Source organism: Cuculus canorus, chromosome 11 (assembly GCF_017976375.1).
Source record: "Cuculus canorus isolate bCucCan1 chromosome 11, bCucCan1.pri, whole genome shotgun sequence".
Lineage (NCBI taxonomy): Eukaryota > Metazoa > Chordata > Aves > Cuculiformes > Cuculidae > Cuculus > Cuculus canorus.
The window spans coordinates 15,314,458-15,330,084 of NC_071411.1; the positions used below are offsets into that span (position 1 = coordinate 15,314,458).

Sequence of the window (15,627 nt, forward strand, 5' to 3'; positions counted from 1 at the left end):
TCTTGAAACTTCATTTCTTTTCACCTTCTCAGAATTTCAGTGTCAAGAAGGACCTTTGGTCACAGTGGACTCGTAGTACAAACCTGGTATGCAAACACTTCCCTGATCAAATCCATCTGGGTGATGGCAATCAGTCAACACCAGTTTTACTTGGACAGAAAGCAAAGCAAAGTAAGTTATAAGGCATAAGTTTTGGCACCTTTCCAGTACATCCTTTGGTGTTTGTTTTTTTGGTTGATAAACTATTCTCCAGAGAAAAACTACAAATTGTTTTTGTCAGCTTTTTGAGCAGTCTGTTAGCGACAGTATTGTTATTTGATCCGTTTTAGCCTGCCTGCAATTAAGGACTATGGGATGGTAATCACAGAAGAGGGAATTCCAGTGTCTCAGTGTTTAATCTGCTTTCTCTTTTGTCTCCTTCTCATGTTCATTTTGAACATGGTGCAAAAAGCAGGGAGATCTTTAGTTTGGGGATAATTGAGGCTTTGGGAGCAGAGGGGATCAGGAATGCCAGCACAGCCCTGTGCACTGAGAGCTCTCGAGTGATGCTGTTGCTTTAGCCCCTAATTCTGTGGGAGATGAGGGGTAAAATGCCACCTTCTGTGACCCTGTGTTCTGAAGTTAATCACACACAGGTAAGTCAATGAGGCTGAATTATTTTTTTTTTAACTCCTTCAGGCAAAAATTCCTTCAGCCAGAAGTTTGGATGATATTGCCATGGATCTGACAGAGATGGGAACACCAAAAATCTCAAAGCTGGTGACTTTGGAGGCAAAGAACCAGCTCATTATGGCAAGCAATGGCAGTTTGATCTCATCAGGTAATACTTTGTGTAAATGCAAGGTAGTGAAATACAGTAGGACGGTGTGTATGGTAAAAGGGAAAATCAGGCTAGCTGACCATAAATACAATGACATATGTGAAGGCATGTATTAGCTATGAGTCTGAAATAGTAATGTTGATGGTATAGTCTGCTTTCCATTCTCCCATAACTACGTAAGGAAATAAAGTATGCTAGATGGATAAGCACCTGTATACTCTTGGTCCATGAATAATTGCATATCAGTTTACCAGCCAGTCAGTCCTTGAATGATTGTAAGTCTCATCAAAATCTGAGGGTAATTTGATCCAGGCTAACTTTAAGCACTTGTTCTGGGAACTGAATTGCCACAAACTTCCTCAAAAATGAGCAGAGAAAATAAATGCTTCCAAATAAAGCCCAGCTCTGAAGTGAACTTCGGATTTCACCCTTGACTGTGGAGAGAGGGACCAAGGAGGGGAGGTAAAAGCCTGGCTGCCACGTATAGGTGTCTCGTGCAAGGAGCTGCGTGTCTGTCGCAAAGTCAAAGCCAAAATATCAAGTACACTGTTGATATCACTGAAGTGATGATTTGTTTTTTGGGTGGTGGGGTTTTGGGGTATGTAATTATTATGTGACTTATCGTGCAAGTATGTCCATTGGGTGTTTGAAAAAGTGTGCATTACATAAAAGCCTGTTTGCTGCATAACGGAGAGCCCGTCGTTGCTCTTTGAATAATGTGCTGTTTTGCTGGGCTGGACTGGAGAGATTATCTCTTTGGAGAGATGTCTGCTTACTTGACCAGGAAGAAAAATGCTTTTTCCTGCAAATCCTCTGATATGGAAGAGTGTATTTTTCAGGCTCTCAGGATTCAGAGGTCAGTGAAGAACAAAAGAAGGAGAAAATTATGGAACTAAAGAAGAAAGAGAAACTCCTGCAGGAAAAACTGCTTCAAAAAGTCGAGGAGTTGAAGAAAATCTGTCTGCGAGAGGCGGTGAGAACTGCACCTTATGCTGGGTTTGGGGATGGGCAAGAGCCCTTCTCTCCTGGACCTTCATACAGAGCCCTCTCTGTTCCTCAGGAACTGACGGGCAAGATGCCCAAGGAGTATCCTCTGAGTGCTGGAGAGGAGCCTCCCCAGGTCAGGAGACGTGTTGGCACAGCGTTCAAGCTGGATGACAACCTGCTCCCTAGTGAAGAGGTGAGTGCTGCAGTTTGTTTTCACAGCAGAGGTGGGGTGGCCAGACTTGGAACTAATCCATCTTTTCCCGAATTTTTTCAGAGGGGGCATCTGGGATGATCAATTGAATAGACTATGATGGGTCCCACCCTTATTTCAGCCATGCTGCCTTTGGAATGACCAGGAAATTGGCTGATTCAAAAGGCCTTGAAATCTCTTGACCTGAACCCCTGATTTGGCCATGCTGCTTGAATTTTAATGGGTGTTTTCCTGCTAATTAGAGAAGAGCAGGTTCAGATGCTGTTTAGCAACCCATGGCTGTGAGCTTTTCTCAAGCGTTGGTTTGCATCACGTCGAAATTGTATTTGAACCCAGAACGTGGCAAGGGCAAGGGTGTGCACTGTCCCCTTGCAAAATCATCTGTCCGTGAGCATAGTTGTGTGACAGGTGACAGCAGGAGATTTATCTCTGGCTCAATGCAAGTTCCACCTAAGTAAAAGCTCTTTATATTGCTCAAGAAGCCAATATGAACTTTATTGGCAGAGACTGACTTGGAAGATACGGTAATACAGATTTATGCAGTTTCTGGATGCATACCATTCCCCCTCATTCCTATTAACAAGCTGTATCATCCAAGTGGTTGGTAGGCGTTGGGCACTTCGCATCTGTCTTTTACCAGAAACTTGCAGCCCTGGCTTACACGACTGGTCTAATCCGTGTCTGCAACAAATTGATTTTGTGTAGAATGCTTAAATCCTATTGAAACAAAATCCCACTGACCAGATTTAGCAGTGCTTCAGTGCCTTTCATCTGAGCATCTCAAAGTTGTTTACAAACAATTAATTAAAGCCTCTGACTCCCTGTTCTGTATGGTGCTATCAATTTCCATTTTTGTTTTCTCCAAAGCAGAGAGAGGTTTTGAACAGATGTTTTCAGGCGTAGACCACGTTAGTGGTCTACACCTGAGTTTAGGAGTCTATCTTAGGTCACCTGGGCTCAAGAAATTTGGACCTTTCTTAAGAGATCATACACGTTATAGAATTATGACCTAAGAGTTCTATATGCTGAGATTGTCTTGTAGATAAACCTTGGTATTTCTCTATCTTGTACTCAAGATTTCTCTTCATTACCACAAAAATAGATCTTCTATTCAGTAACCTTTCTTGCTAATTTCTACCCAGAATACGGGCAAATAACTCATCTCATGAATTTGCAGGATCCCGCTTTGCAGGACTTGGAAAGCAATTTTATTATACAGCAGAAGCTGGTGGAAGCTGCAAAGAAACTTGCCAGTGAGCCAGACCTCTGCAAAAATGTGAAGAAGAAAAGAAAACAAGACTATGCTGATGCTGTAAAAAAGCTGCAAGAGATTGAGAATTCCATAAATGAGTATCGGATCAAGTGTGGCAAAAAACCAACCCAGAAAACAACTCTTACTCTAGCAGGTAAACAATAGAATTCTCCAAATTCTGATGAAAATGGGGGGAGGGGAAGGGAATTAATTTGGCTCGCTTACAAGTTTTGTTTACATCTTCTTTATATGATTTTTATCTTCACCAAGGCAGTTAAGTAAGAAAAAAAGAGGTGCAATTGCTGCATCTGATAAGTGCACTGCTTATAGGATGAGGGCAGAATAAGCTGCAGCTTTAGGCACAAGTGGAGACACGCTCTAACACCAGGTACAGACCAACGGTGCTATACTTAGAAAGGCTGGCAGGAGCATCTCAGCCGAAACTGGTGTGGTGTCTTAATTCTTCGTGTGTTGAGTGCAATTGCACATCGAAGCTGCCACATGCAAAATCTCACTCCCTTTCCTTCCACAGTGCTGCAGTTCTAGCAAAAATAGATAATGAGAGTTTGTCTACAAGATCAAGGAAATAAAGTTCAAAGACTTTGTTTCTTGATTAAAAAATTATTGATTTCCAGGAAAGTGTAAGCAAAGTTCAAGGGTTTATGTACGCAAATAGTGGCAAACAGATTTTTGACTAAATGCATTTGCCATTGATGAGCACAGTGAAAGCAGATACCCTTGGCCCCTCTGGTCTGAAATCAGGTTTTGTATAGGAGGTGAGATTCTCATTGCTTCATAGGGTAAAGCATGGAAACTTGCTAGTATCCAAGCCAACTGAAGGAGCTTGGGAATAGTAATAGCTCTTAGGTATTGCAAGCTCTTCTAGTTTCCACAGTGATTAACAGTTTTAGGGCATGTTTTACTTCTCCCATCTGTGGAAAATATATAGGTGTAGTTGTTAACGTTTATTCACTTTCTTTTTTCCCTTTTGTCCCAGAGGACATGTGATTTTGTGAGGTTAGCAGGGATTTTCCTGGTAATTGCAAGGTGGAAAAGAAAATGCAAGATTTTTATGTTGGTATCCTCTTTACTGGCCCTTGAGATGAAACCTCTTTCCAACATGTACTTTCCCTGCAGGAGACTCTTCTCCTGTGTACAGCCAGGTGACTGTTGGCAAAACCTTTGCTGAGTGTCATTCCCATTGAGACTCAGCACAAACTGTGGCAGCAATGGGTTATCCATCATCACAAAGTGCTTATTCTGAAAGGTTGATGATTGTTATTTAATGCGGCCCAGCTAGTTCCTGATTGACAGAGATGAGGAAAACATTCCTTTTTTTTTTTTTTAGTCTCTTGCTCACCAATCTTGATATTAATTGTGGGAGGTGCTGTATTTACCTGGGACACGAGGTGTAGTAATGACCAGGAAGCTCCCAAAGGCCAGCAACATCGAGAGCCATGTGAGGCAGCAACTGTGCAGAGTCACTATTGTTTGTTGCAGGTAGTTTTTTGTCCTGTTATGCAAACAAGCAACTTAGGAGTTGGTCCTTCTGTATTTAGCGCATCATTTTCAGCATTTGGTAGATGAAATCCTTCTTTGCTACCTGGGAAGGTGGACACAGCCAGAGGGGAATAGACTCCATGTCTCAGAGGGTCTCCCTGCAGGTAGGAACTGCCATACAGTGAAAGCTTAGCCAGCAATAAGTTAGCTGCATTCCCTTCAGTTCCTCACTCTTGCACTGTAGTGTGTGTTTGCTTATCTCAAGTAAAGCTGTCATCTGCTTCAGTAATTGATTTTATGTATAACCATTTCACCGGTGCTGAAGGTATTCTCAGGCTCAAGGTACAGGGTTTCAGAAGGCTGAACAGTGATGAGTCGCTTGTGTCTATGAATTTGGGGGATGACTCATTGGGAGTAACATGTTCAATAGTAACATTGATTTCTTGAGTCAAACCATAGCTATTTTCATCCCAGCCCCTGAGGGATGAGAGGTGAAGGACATAATGAACTCTCTCCTGTTCCCCACATTCCAATCTCCCTTTGTTTTTCTTCCTCTGTAGCCTAGAATTTCTTCCACTTTTGCAGGGAATTGCATCAATTAGGATTTAAATTCAGAGGTCCTCCATATGTCAGCATTTCAGATCCCATGTAAATCCAGCAACATAGCTTTGGATTGGATTTTTTTTTTCTCCTAGGAAGACTTTTTTTCCTCCTTGTGTTGGGCCCAGTTCCAGATTTCACCACCATGTGGTCAAATTCATGTGTATAAGCTCCCCTGTAGCTTTTTCTCAGTATCAGGTTGCAAGCAGGGCTACAACCCATCCTCGGTGGTCTGACAAGTCCCCTCAGGGCAGGGGCCAGCTCTGATGTTTCACTGTTCTTGAAAAGCTGTTCTTTTTATTGAATTCTTGTAACCAGACAGCAGCATACATTGAATGTTCTGGTGGTGAGTGATAGGGGAGGAAGCAGCTATCATACACCAAGTAGCTGCTACTATCTTAAAGAAGTTGCTGCCTCTTCCTGTTGCGTGAAGGTTCATGTAGAATTTTACCCCACCAGCACTATGTCTTACAAGAAATGGCCTAAGAACTGATTTTTTTATGTGGATTAGTTCTCTCTTGTGCTGCTTTTTATCATCAGCCTAATTTCTAATTTCTGTTCTAAACCTTAGCAAGGACGGGCTGTTTCTGAGCAAGTGGTAGTGTGTAATATCAAGGTGAGAGGACTGGCAGGTGCAGTAAAGCACTTTGCATTTGTTTCTGTTTCTTTTACGTTTTGTTATTTATTCAATATCCATGCAACAGTTACTGCCCTGTGTTGTTGGAATTTGCAATAACTTGATTGAAATCAGTGGGATTATACTGGATTGATGTTAATTCAATTGAAACAGAATTTGTATGCTGGTGAAACATTCTAAAGTGAGTGCCAAATTTCAAAAGGCATTTCATACCTACCTGGTGGGATTTCAGGTGTACCTAGGGCAGATTAGATGCTAGCAGCCAAGATCTACATGTCTGTGAAGCACCAAAACACCCTGTGAGATCTGTTGAAAGTTGGGTGGAAAACACCTTTGTAAATCTTGGCCTGATTCCCACTGCACTTGAAAAAAAATCTCCTTTGATAATTACATAAGTAACTTGCAGAACTGCAGGGAACACAACTAGGTCATGATACACTCCAAAGCAGGACTGTCTTCAGGCTGTTGAGGGCTGAAGCATAGATTGGAGCGTTAGAAATAGTAGCTGGCTCTGAAGCTGCAGAAAATAAATTGTATGTGATATTTGAAAATTAATGTTGGTTCTCCTGTCCTTTGTTTTCATTTGCAGATGATATCATTCCATCTGAGAGCAGCTCTTTGTCTGACACAACAACCTATGATGATGGTATGTTGCTTATCCTTTTCTTCCTATGAAGTTTGCCTGTTCAGAGACGTTCCTTTGACTTAATGTCCTTTAACCTACTACTTTGGTGTCTTTCAATGACAAATTACTTTATAGGACAGGAAAGGAGTGTTTAATCAAGAATGTCTGTCTTTATAATAGGTTGGTTATTGAAAGTGTCTGCTCTGTGAGCTGATCTGAGTTGTCTTTAGAGAAGGCAATTGGTTTTAACATCACCAAGCTGTGAACTGAAGGCTTTGCATTTCAAACAAACACTCTGTCCTTAGAAATTGGCCAGAGGTGGATGAGTAGCTGAAGAAGTTATGAGCTGGGAGGATTTGCTCAACCCTTCTGTCCTCACAGCTGCTATAAAACTTATAAAAAAGTAGAATAGGCACAGGTATTAATGATCTATTTACGTTTCTGTTACCTAGTGAGCTTGCATCTTGCATGGGTATGGTGTTTGCTCAGCTTACTCATTTCACACACACACCCAGACACACACATTCACGCCCTGTTCCACAAGGTGGAAAGGACTTGGCTTACCTCTCCCTTAAACTGGATAATCATCATCTGGGGACAAACATTATCTAAATTATTACTCACTTTTCAGTTAGAGCCTGATTCTGATCTTACGCCGTCCCAGTTTTAGACTTGTACGACCATCTGGTGCTTTAGAATGGAGTTACACCTGATACCTGCTTGTACAAGTAGAAGTAGAGCCAGGGCTTTTGCTTGTGAACATGTTCTCTCGGCTCATCCTACTTCTATATGTATTAGCTGGAGTTTCCTGTTGGCTCTGATGGGACCTGAGTTGTGCCTTAAGGAAAGTGAGAACGAGGATCAAACCAGCGTTTTCCTGGTTGCCTTCAGCCAAATTTGTCTGTCAGATGCCTTTGCTCATTCAGTTGCTTTTGAAGTCAGTTCCTTTTAGGTTGTATTTCAAAACTAGTTCTTAAAATGTCATTTTCAAGTAAGGAGCTGGAAGGTGAGGGAGGGGAACTGGCCTTTGCAGAGGCTGAGCTTGCCTGCTTGGCTCTGGGAAGGATTGAGCTACTAACAGGTGTTTTCCCAAGGAAGTTCCACTTTGTGCTTTGGAACAGCCCCAAGCTGTGTGTAGTCCCTGTAGGAGCTGATGCTGCTGAGATCTGTACAAGCCTCCACAATGTCCTATCAGCGTGGAGGAGAGCTTAGTGCAGGCAGGAGAGCCTTTCTAGATTCACAGCTTCTGTCCTTCTCTCTGTAGTGAAAAGTGTTTCTGCTTAGGGGCCACAGACTTGCATGCAGGGTGAAAAATATCAAGGATTTTGGTAACAAAATGAATGTTCCTTTCCAACAGTCAGTGAATCACTTTCTGTGCCAGCACAGAGACCCAGCTCTGCACAGCTTTCTCCAAGGCTTCCTCCACCAAAGTCCCTTGGTGTGGAGAGAATTCATCTCAGAAAGTCATCCATGAATGAACAGCTCTTGGAAACCAGACACTCCAGGTAGGACATGTGTCACTGCCACTGTGCTCTCTGCCTTGCTGGCATGAGGTTCATCTTGCCCCCTGCCAAGACTGCTGTTACTCCCGGCACTCGAGCTGAGCCTGCTGCTTCCACGCTCCTCTGCAATTACAGGATTTGGTGACAGGAGCTAGATTTCCTGTTCAGTAACAAAAGTTAATAATAAAAAAGTTAATAATAAAAAGTTAATAAGTGTGTATAAGTAGATGTCGTGGTCTTTAAAATTGTAGGTTAGTGTAGTCCTTGGGAAGAGGTTTGAGGTGGGTGAGAAATTTAATAACAAGGGCTGCATTTAGGGGATTGCTTGTGCCCACCAGTACTGTCACGCTTTGTCTCCATTCCTGTGGTTTGTTTTCAGTATTTAGACGCTTGTAGTTTTCCTGGTGACTGTGCTTAATGGCTTCAGGTAACACCAAACCATACCGATCCCTCCTGATGGTATCAGTATTTCAGAAGGTGCATTGTTAAAGCGTACAGAATTTGTTTAAGTCCTGGTGTGCGATTCTCCATGTCAAGGCAGAGTTACTGGGATTCAACCGGTTACCATCATGAGTGCCAGCTACAATGACTGGCTCAGGTTCCTCTATGTATTTGTGGGATTTGGGTGCTTTCTGAGATAACAATAGTTCCATGATGTGCATCGACAGCGGTAGCTGTGCTGATGGCTGCTGTGTAATCATGTTATATGGGTCAGATCCGGTGCTAGTTGTTCTCAGTGTAAGGATTCCCACTGATCTTGGTGTTTCTTGGACTGTGTCTTGCCTGACTAGGCTGTTGAAGGCATGCTTAAAAATATTTTTAAGTTTCGGGCAATGTCATGTCTTGGTGTTTTTCTCATTTGTCTCTCAAGATAAGCAGAACACTCCCCCACGTGAAGTTCAGAAGTTGAGTTGAATTATAGCCATGTGTAACCATTTAGCTGTGATGTGCTTCATTTTAAAATCCAACTCCTTTGCTTTTCTGTTACCTACTCTGTCTCTTCTGCTACATACTTCTGTCCTGTGGCAGCAGCTTTTCCTACCGGTCTTCTTGTGAGGACCTCTTTTGAAGCACAAGAAGGGGTTGAATTTTTTTTCCTGTTTACTAATTCTGGGTTTTGTACAGTGAAGCACATCCAGTTATACCCTTACTTAGTTTTGTTCCCTTTATTTTGTTTGTTCAGGACTTAGGATGCACATAGTCTGTGTGCTGTGACTTGCATGATGTTTAACCTAACCGGGATTGTCTCTTCCATTACAGGGACCCGCTTTCGACTCACAGCAGTCCTTACCGAACCCTGGATCGTCCGCCCCCGCCCCATGGGGGAAGAAGCATGCCCACAACCCCTGTACTCACTCGCAATGCCTACAGTAGCAGCCACTTACAGTAAGGAGACTTTATTTTAAGTGCTATGTCCATCTTAGCAGCAGAAGAAAAGGAAATCGTGTTAAGAGGGCAAAGGGTCTTTGCCATGCAGCTCTCCTGACAGCAGAATTAAGTTCTCAAAATGTCTTTTCTGGCTATGGGAGGCACAAGGTTAATATCAGCCACCATCTTCTGGCACATTCTTGCACCACCTTTGTGACGTGCAAGTGAGAGCATTTATGTGAGCACAAATTCTCTCTGGAAAAATAACAGGACGCACAAATGGCTGTCTGCAAAATTAGGAGTGGGATGGAAGCTGGCACAAAAGAATTGCATATCTGATCATGAAAGACTGTAGGAGAGGGGCCATTTCCAGACAAGCACCTGTAGGGAGTTTTAACAAGTAGCGCTTCTTCAAAAAGTTTCTGTAAAATACTTGTAAGATAGCCAGAAAATATGTCACACTCCCTTTGTAGCCTCATTTTCTAACAAAGTGAGGCTTATGAAATTGTGTTGTCTGTCAGCTAGTGATCTTCTAGTGAAAACTTGTTCAGGAGCTGACAGATGTCCTCTGTGGATTATGTTTCTGCGAGCCTCCTGAAAAAGCGAGTGGTCAGATAGAGGAGAGCGATCCCAATTAGTGCCCTTACTATTGGAACAGAGCTGCAACATGAGCTCACCTATATTATTAGACAGCTGAGAATGCTGGAGAAGGAGAGATGCTATAAATCTTATGTTATCGAGAGCTCATGGTATTTGGATGGGGTATTGCAGCCTTGAGAGACGGAGACACAGGACACCTATCTTCTCTTAGCTCAGTTACGTGTGTAGACTTTACCTTCTTAAAAACTGTGAGAGCCCTCCTGTAAATCATCACAAAATGTGAGTTTGTGAGCTTTGCTGCATTTATCTCTGTCACAGATTAACCTTGCTCACCAAGACAGGTTTTTTGAGAGATTTCCTACTGTTGCAGCCAATCTAACATTAAGCCAAGCGGAATTTCTTGCAGGGCAGAGATTCTATGTGGAAAGAAAAGGCTGGGTTTGTGTTGTGCTTTGGTTGGGGAGGCAGCGTGCCTGGTTTGCCCATGTGTGCACTCTCTGACTCCCTGTATGTTTGTGTGTGACTGCCTTTAACTGACAGATCTCTATGTTGTTTCAGGCCAGATGTTTCCCCACACCATTGCCGGCAGCGCAGCGGAAGTCTGGAATCACAAACACACCTGCTGTCCGAGACTCCTGCTGAAAAGACAGCCTTCACCCTCTCAAAATCCCAGCGAAGCAGCAGCACAGAGATCCTTGATGATGGATCATCCTACACTAGCCAGTCAAGTGCAGAATATTACTGTGTGACACCTACTCCCAATCCATATTACACTACTCAGACACTTGACAACAGGATCAAGGGCCGAAGACGGTCAAAGAAACAAAACATTTCTGCTGCAAATTCAGGAAGCATGCCAAATCTTGCCCAGAAGGATGCCCGCAACGGTGTCTACCACAAAAGTCAGGAGCAGCCTTCCTCTAATTACTATATTTCAGGATATTCCCCATACACAGAATCTGACGTTTATTACAATGGAGGATACGTTTATGAGAGTGATACAGAGGGACAATACAGTGTCAATCCTTCCTATCGCTCATCAGCACATTATGGATATGACCGTTACAGGGAATTCAGGTCTTACCATGAGGATGAAGTGGACAGAGTACCGCACAACCCATATGCAACCCTAAGGCTTCCAAGGAAGCAAGTTGCTAAAACGGAGCATATAACCAAAAACATTCATAAAGCCTTAGTAGCAGAGCATCTCCGTGGTTGGTACCAGCGTGCCTCCAGTCAAAAGGAACAGGGTCATGGCCTGCAGGCAGGCTTTGAGTCTGACAGAGGATCTCAAAGGAGTTTGGGCTTTGCAGGTCTGCAGGTGCCATGCTCTCCCAGCAGTCGAGTGTCGTCCTTCTCTTCAGGTAATGCCTGATCTCTTCCATGCGAAGTGTTTTTGTAAGTCCCTGCTGTGCATCAAATTCTGCCACCCTTCACTGCCTCAATGAAGTTGGCAGAGTAGAAGCAAGGGTAGAGTTCTTTGTGCCTGAAAGGTAGATAAAGAACCAAGTGGGATCTTGTTGTTCCATGCTTGGGAAGGAAGACTTGTTGCCTTCTCCTGAAGGTAAAACTGCTTTTTACTCTGTGTAAGCACAGCAGTCCAAAGAAGCTCAAAGAGCTATATGGGTTAACAACTAGAAGCAATGTCCAAAACTTTATGCTGTGTAAATGCTGTTGCCACGATGGCTTCCAAACATCAGTACAGTGAGCATCACTGACTGGGTCAGCAAGTCTTTTTAAAGATGCTGAAGCTGCAAACCACCACCCGCACAGCACTTTCCTGCCTACAGGGCTTGTAAATCATATTTTGCTGGCATTGTTTGCTTGAAGCCCATAAAGAGCACTAATGAGAATTGTCTAGTTTGTCTCAGCTGATTTAACTGGAGAAAGATCTAATTTGCTGTAATATTTTTTTCATTCTAGCATCTTCTGCAAACACTGTTGGGAACTGGCGAAGCCCACTTGCACTAGGACTTTCAGACTACGATACTTTGTCTCATTCCTCTTATGCCAGCTGTTACGGGAATGTTTATGGCAACCTTCCTCTGCAAAGCAGGTAAGTGGATTATATCAAGATTTTCTTCCCTTCCTCCTGTATTTCACAGGCTGTTAAAATTTCTGAGAAAATCAGATTGATTTCAAGTCCATCAACCTTACTGTGCAGCCCACATTCAGTGGAGGGGAAGCAAGGATAGTGAAGGATGAACTCATCTGTGGCACAGCCTTTTCTTGCAGCTGATGCTGGACCCTCAAAGATCTTGCATTCCCCAGTAGTTGTGATTGTCAAAGCAGCGTTGCAGGCAGAGCACCCAGTCCCTTTTTCACAGACCCTGTGGAAAGAGGTCTGTGCTGCACTCCATCACGTTGTGTTTCTGACGCTGTAGCGCCTGTGCTGATAAACTTTTGGAGAAAGATTTTTGGAGAAAAGGAAAGGAAGAGCCTCTCTAACCTCACATCTGTGTGCCAGCATTCATAGGTGATACAGATGTCAACAATCCTGTTTATAAACCAAACTCATCTCGTTTGGCAGAGCTTAACCCAGGAACCAGGTGGGATGTGCTGCTGCTCAAGGAGTTGCCCTCCTTGTGGGGGCTCTCCCAAGGACTGCAGCAAGCCCGGGGTCTACTCTATCCTTGCAGAAGTTCTTGCAACTCTCGCTGCTTCTACTTCATGTATTCAGTCTCTTCCCATAAGCCAACTGTTGTCAGTGAGGATAGAGACCTCCTGCCCAAGAGAATGGCTCTGCCCCCACAAATACCATCATGTTTAAGTACGCTTATGCTAGGCGTAAGTACCCCAAGTTTGTGCCTCCTGCGTTGTGGGTTGCAGTTGGTATTTGCTGCCAGCCAGATTTATGTGAAATTACTGAATTTTTAATTCCGTTTGTTTTAAAATAAGTGAAGGTATAAGGAAATACATAAAAGCTTCTGGTAGATCCTTGTTTCTCAGCTGAATGCCGTGGGCTTTTTTATTGGAGTGATTAAAAAGGTCTACAGCAACAGGGTTTAAAAATACAGTTTCTATTAATTACTTAACTTTCTATAATGGGGCTTTGAAAACTGTTCATTTTGGCAGCTTTATCTGAATGAAGTTTATTAGCTATTAATTTTCTGAATTCTGAATATTCTGTATCACTTGTCTAATTGCTCATCTGTTTTATTTTCTATTTTAATGCAATTATGACAAATGAGCAATCAATATGCTGTATAGTCTTGACAATTGTGAGCAGCTGAGATCCTGTTGCACACAATTTGGCTAATTACAGGCATGAAAACTGAGTTTTTGTTTGGATGTAAATTACAGTGGGGTGAACTCACAAGAAACAGCATTACTTAAAGCCCGAGGGGGCTGTGTGAGTTTGCAGCACTTGGGAGTCTGGGGAAGACCCTTAGCTCTTGCTGATCCCTGGTGCCATGTGTCTCTTCCAGAACATACGCAGAGACGAGCCAGCTGGGTGCCGATGATGAGAGCCAGTTGGAAGAAGACTTGCACAGCGACGAGCAGAGGTTATTCTGGCATGAGGATTCAAAGCCTGGGACGCTCGTGTAGACTGCCCGCAGCCCTGCAATTGTACCCTTGTGTGCCTTGCACAAAATACTGTGACTTTGAGGCAGGTCTCGGGTGGAACTCCCGAATCGAACCAGAAAAGGAAGCAGGCTGTTTTGCTGGGAAAGGTTGAATTCAGCATTGAGAGAGACTGTAGCGAAATGACAAAGTCTTACCATGAATGGCGTTTCTTTATGAATCCAGACAGCCTACACAAGCAAGGGCAAGCCGCAGTTTAATCTATGACTAGATGCAGCACTTGGTTGAAGTATTTATATTTAGCAAGCACTTTTTTGGAAGATTGGAAGGTGTTGAAGGCAAACCTCAGAAAAAAAAAAATGTGAACAGGAGACTCATGGAAAAAACAGGAGTTCTAGGAGCACAATTCTGATGTCTGAAAGAAGAAATGAAAATTTATTCTGCCATGGCTTATGACAACCTGGAAGGACTTTCATAAGCTTATGAAGGATAGATACTGTGTGTGTGAGTGAGGCAAAGGGTGACTTAATCAGTATTGGAACATTACTTGAAGGAAGGATGGATTATTATTATTTTTTTTTTATTATGGAGGTTTGAATGAGTTTATCCACTTTTTAGGGTGTTGTTAAGAGTGTTTGTTAGCACCACAAGCAAGTTCTGAAAACAAATTTACTGACACAATATGTTGTGTGAAAACTATAGGCGGTCGTGGATTTTGGAAACAGAAGCAGTAAACTTTGAACTCTTGCCCATGATAAAGTGTAATTAATAACTTCTCATTTAATGACCTTTCCATGGTACAATTTCACTGTGCGGAGGAGTAGGCAAATTTTCACGGTGGCTGCACGGTGAACCCCGTTCATGGGGTGACGATTACATTTTGCTGTGCCACAGTGAATTGAGGATCCGCGGTGGGCAGCTCCAATGATCACACAGCGAACAAATTGATTGTAATGGCCAGTATTTTAAGGTGGGTGCAAACACAAACAGCCAAGTGGGTGCCTTAAAATGAGGGGCATTAGGATTGTACTGCGAGTCATCTGAACTGCCAGGTGCATTGCAAAGTCACTGAGTGACAGAACAGCATTTTCACAACACTTTGTGTAGGGAGAAAAAGTGCGACTGCAGCCTTGATCTAAAAGGGATAAACCTACCTCACATTATCCATCTGTAGGAACAAATTGGCATGGGTTGTCTTGCGTGGTTTCCAACAACTATTTGCATATGGTGAAATCTCTCTCGTTGCTCAGCTGTACTGTGCTTCAGGATTCCGTAAATGGTGCTCTTTTTTTTTTCTTTTATACAAAGGGTTAGTTACTCCTTGTTCATATTGTGAATAGAAAAGTTTCTGATAAACTTTTTTGACCTTTTTTACCAATGTTCCAGAGCATGTAATATATACAGAAGGACACACTTGTTAAGCTGGTACTTAGTCGTTTGTATTATTAGAGTCACGATTTGGAATTAAACAAACAAAAACAAAATAAAAAAATAACTTATTTCCTTGTTTTGCATATTTGTATAGCCTTCTAGAAATGCGAAAGCTCTTTTTGCTTATTCTTTTACTACTTCTGGATTTTTTAGACCTATTATTTTGTATAGGTCAATAAACTAAACAGTATGCTACCAAAACCACTTCAGCATTCTTCATATTTCTACTTGAGTGCTTGGAAAAGTGCAATGTGTGATATTTCAGGGCTTTAAATACAAGCAAGTAAATCACTGTGGTCTGATTCCTTTTGGCCTGTGGCATTAGGTTGGATGCAGTGGGTCAGTGGCCTTGGCTGGAAGAAGCTTGGCGCAGGCCAGTTCAGACCCTCCTGAAACATGTCTGTAAGTCTGAATTTCTGATGATGGAAGGAGAGGGAGGAGTGGTGCTCGGTGCTTTTGCAGGGGCTGCTCCAGCACAGCTGCCCATGGGAACTGAACTGGGCTTACGTGGCATCACTGTGGGAAGGTCGCTGTCTCTGGAGCTGCTGCCCAGTGTTGTCTCAGCAGCG

General features: G+C 42.9%; 1 protein-coding gene across 1 annotated transcript in view; it reads left to right on the forward strand.

Annotated features, from left to right (window-relative positions):
• The window catches only part of FRMD4B (FERM domain containing 4B), an 86,632-nt gene extending 71,386 nt beyond the window's left edge, over positions 1 to 15,246 (forward strand). The window contains exons 13-23 of the mRNA XM_054076812.1: positions 33 to 171; positions 679 to 820; positions 1,660 to 1,793; positions 1,881 to 2,000; positions 3,196 to 3,424; positions 6,597 to 6,653; positions 7,990 to 8,137; positions 9,395 to 9,520; positions 10,661 to 11,466; positions 12,026 to 12,158; positions 13,531 to 15,246. Coding sequence (XP_053932787.1) covers positions 33 to 171; positions 679 to 820; positions 1,660 to 1,793; positions 1,881 to 2,000; positions 3,196 to 3,424; positions 6,597 to 6,653; positions 7,990 to 8,137; positions 9,395 to 9,520; positions 10,661 to 11,466; positions 12,026 to 12,158; positions 13,531 to 13,651 — 2,155 coding nt within the window. The 3' untranslated portion in view covers positions 13,652 to 15,246. The remainder of the gene's footprint in view (positions 1 to 32; positions 172 to 678; positions 821 to 1,659; positions 1,794 to 1,880; positions 2,001 to 3,195; positions 3,425 to 6,596; positions 6,654 to 7,989; positions 8,138 to 9,394; positions 9,521 to 10,660; positions 11,467 to 12,025; positions 12,159 to 13,530) is intronic.
• The last annotated feature ends 381 nt before the right edge of the window (positions 15,247 to 15,627 follow it).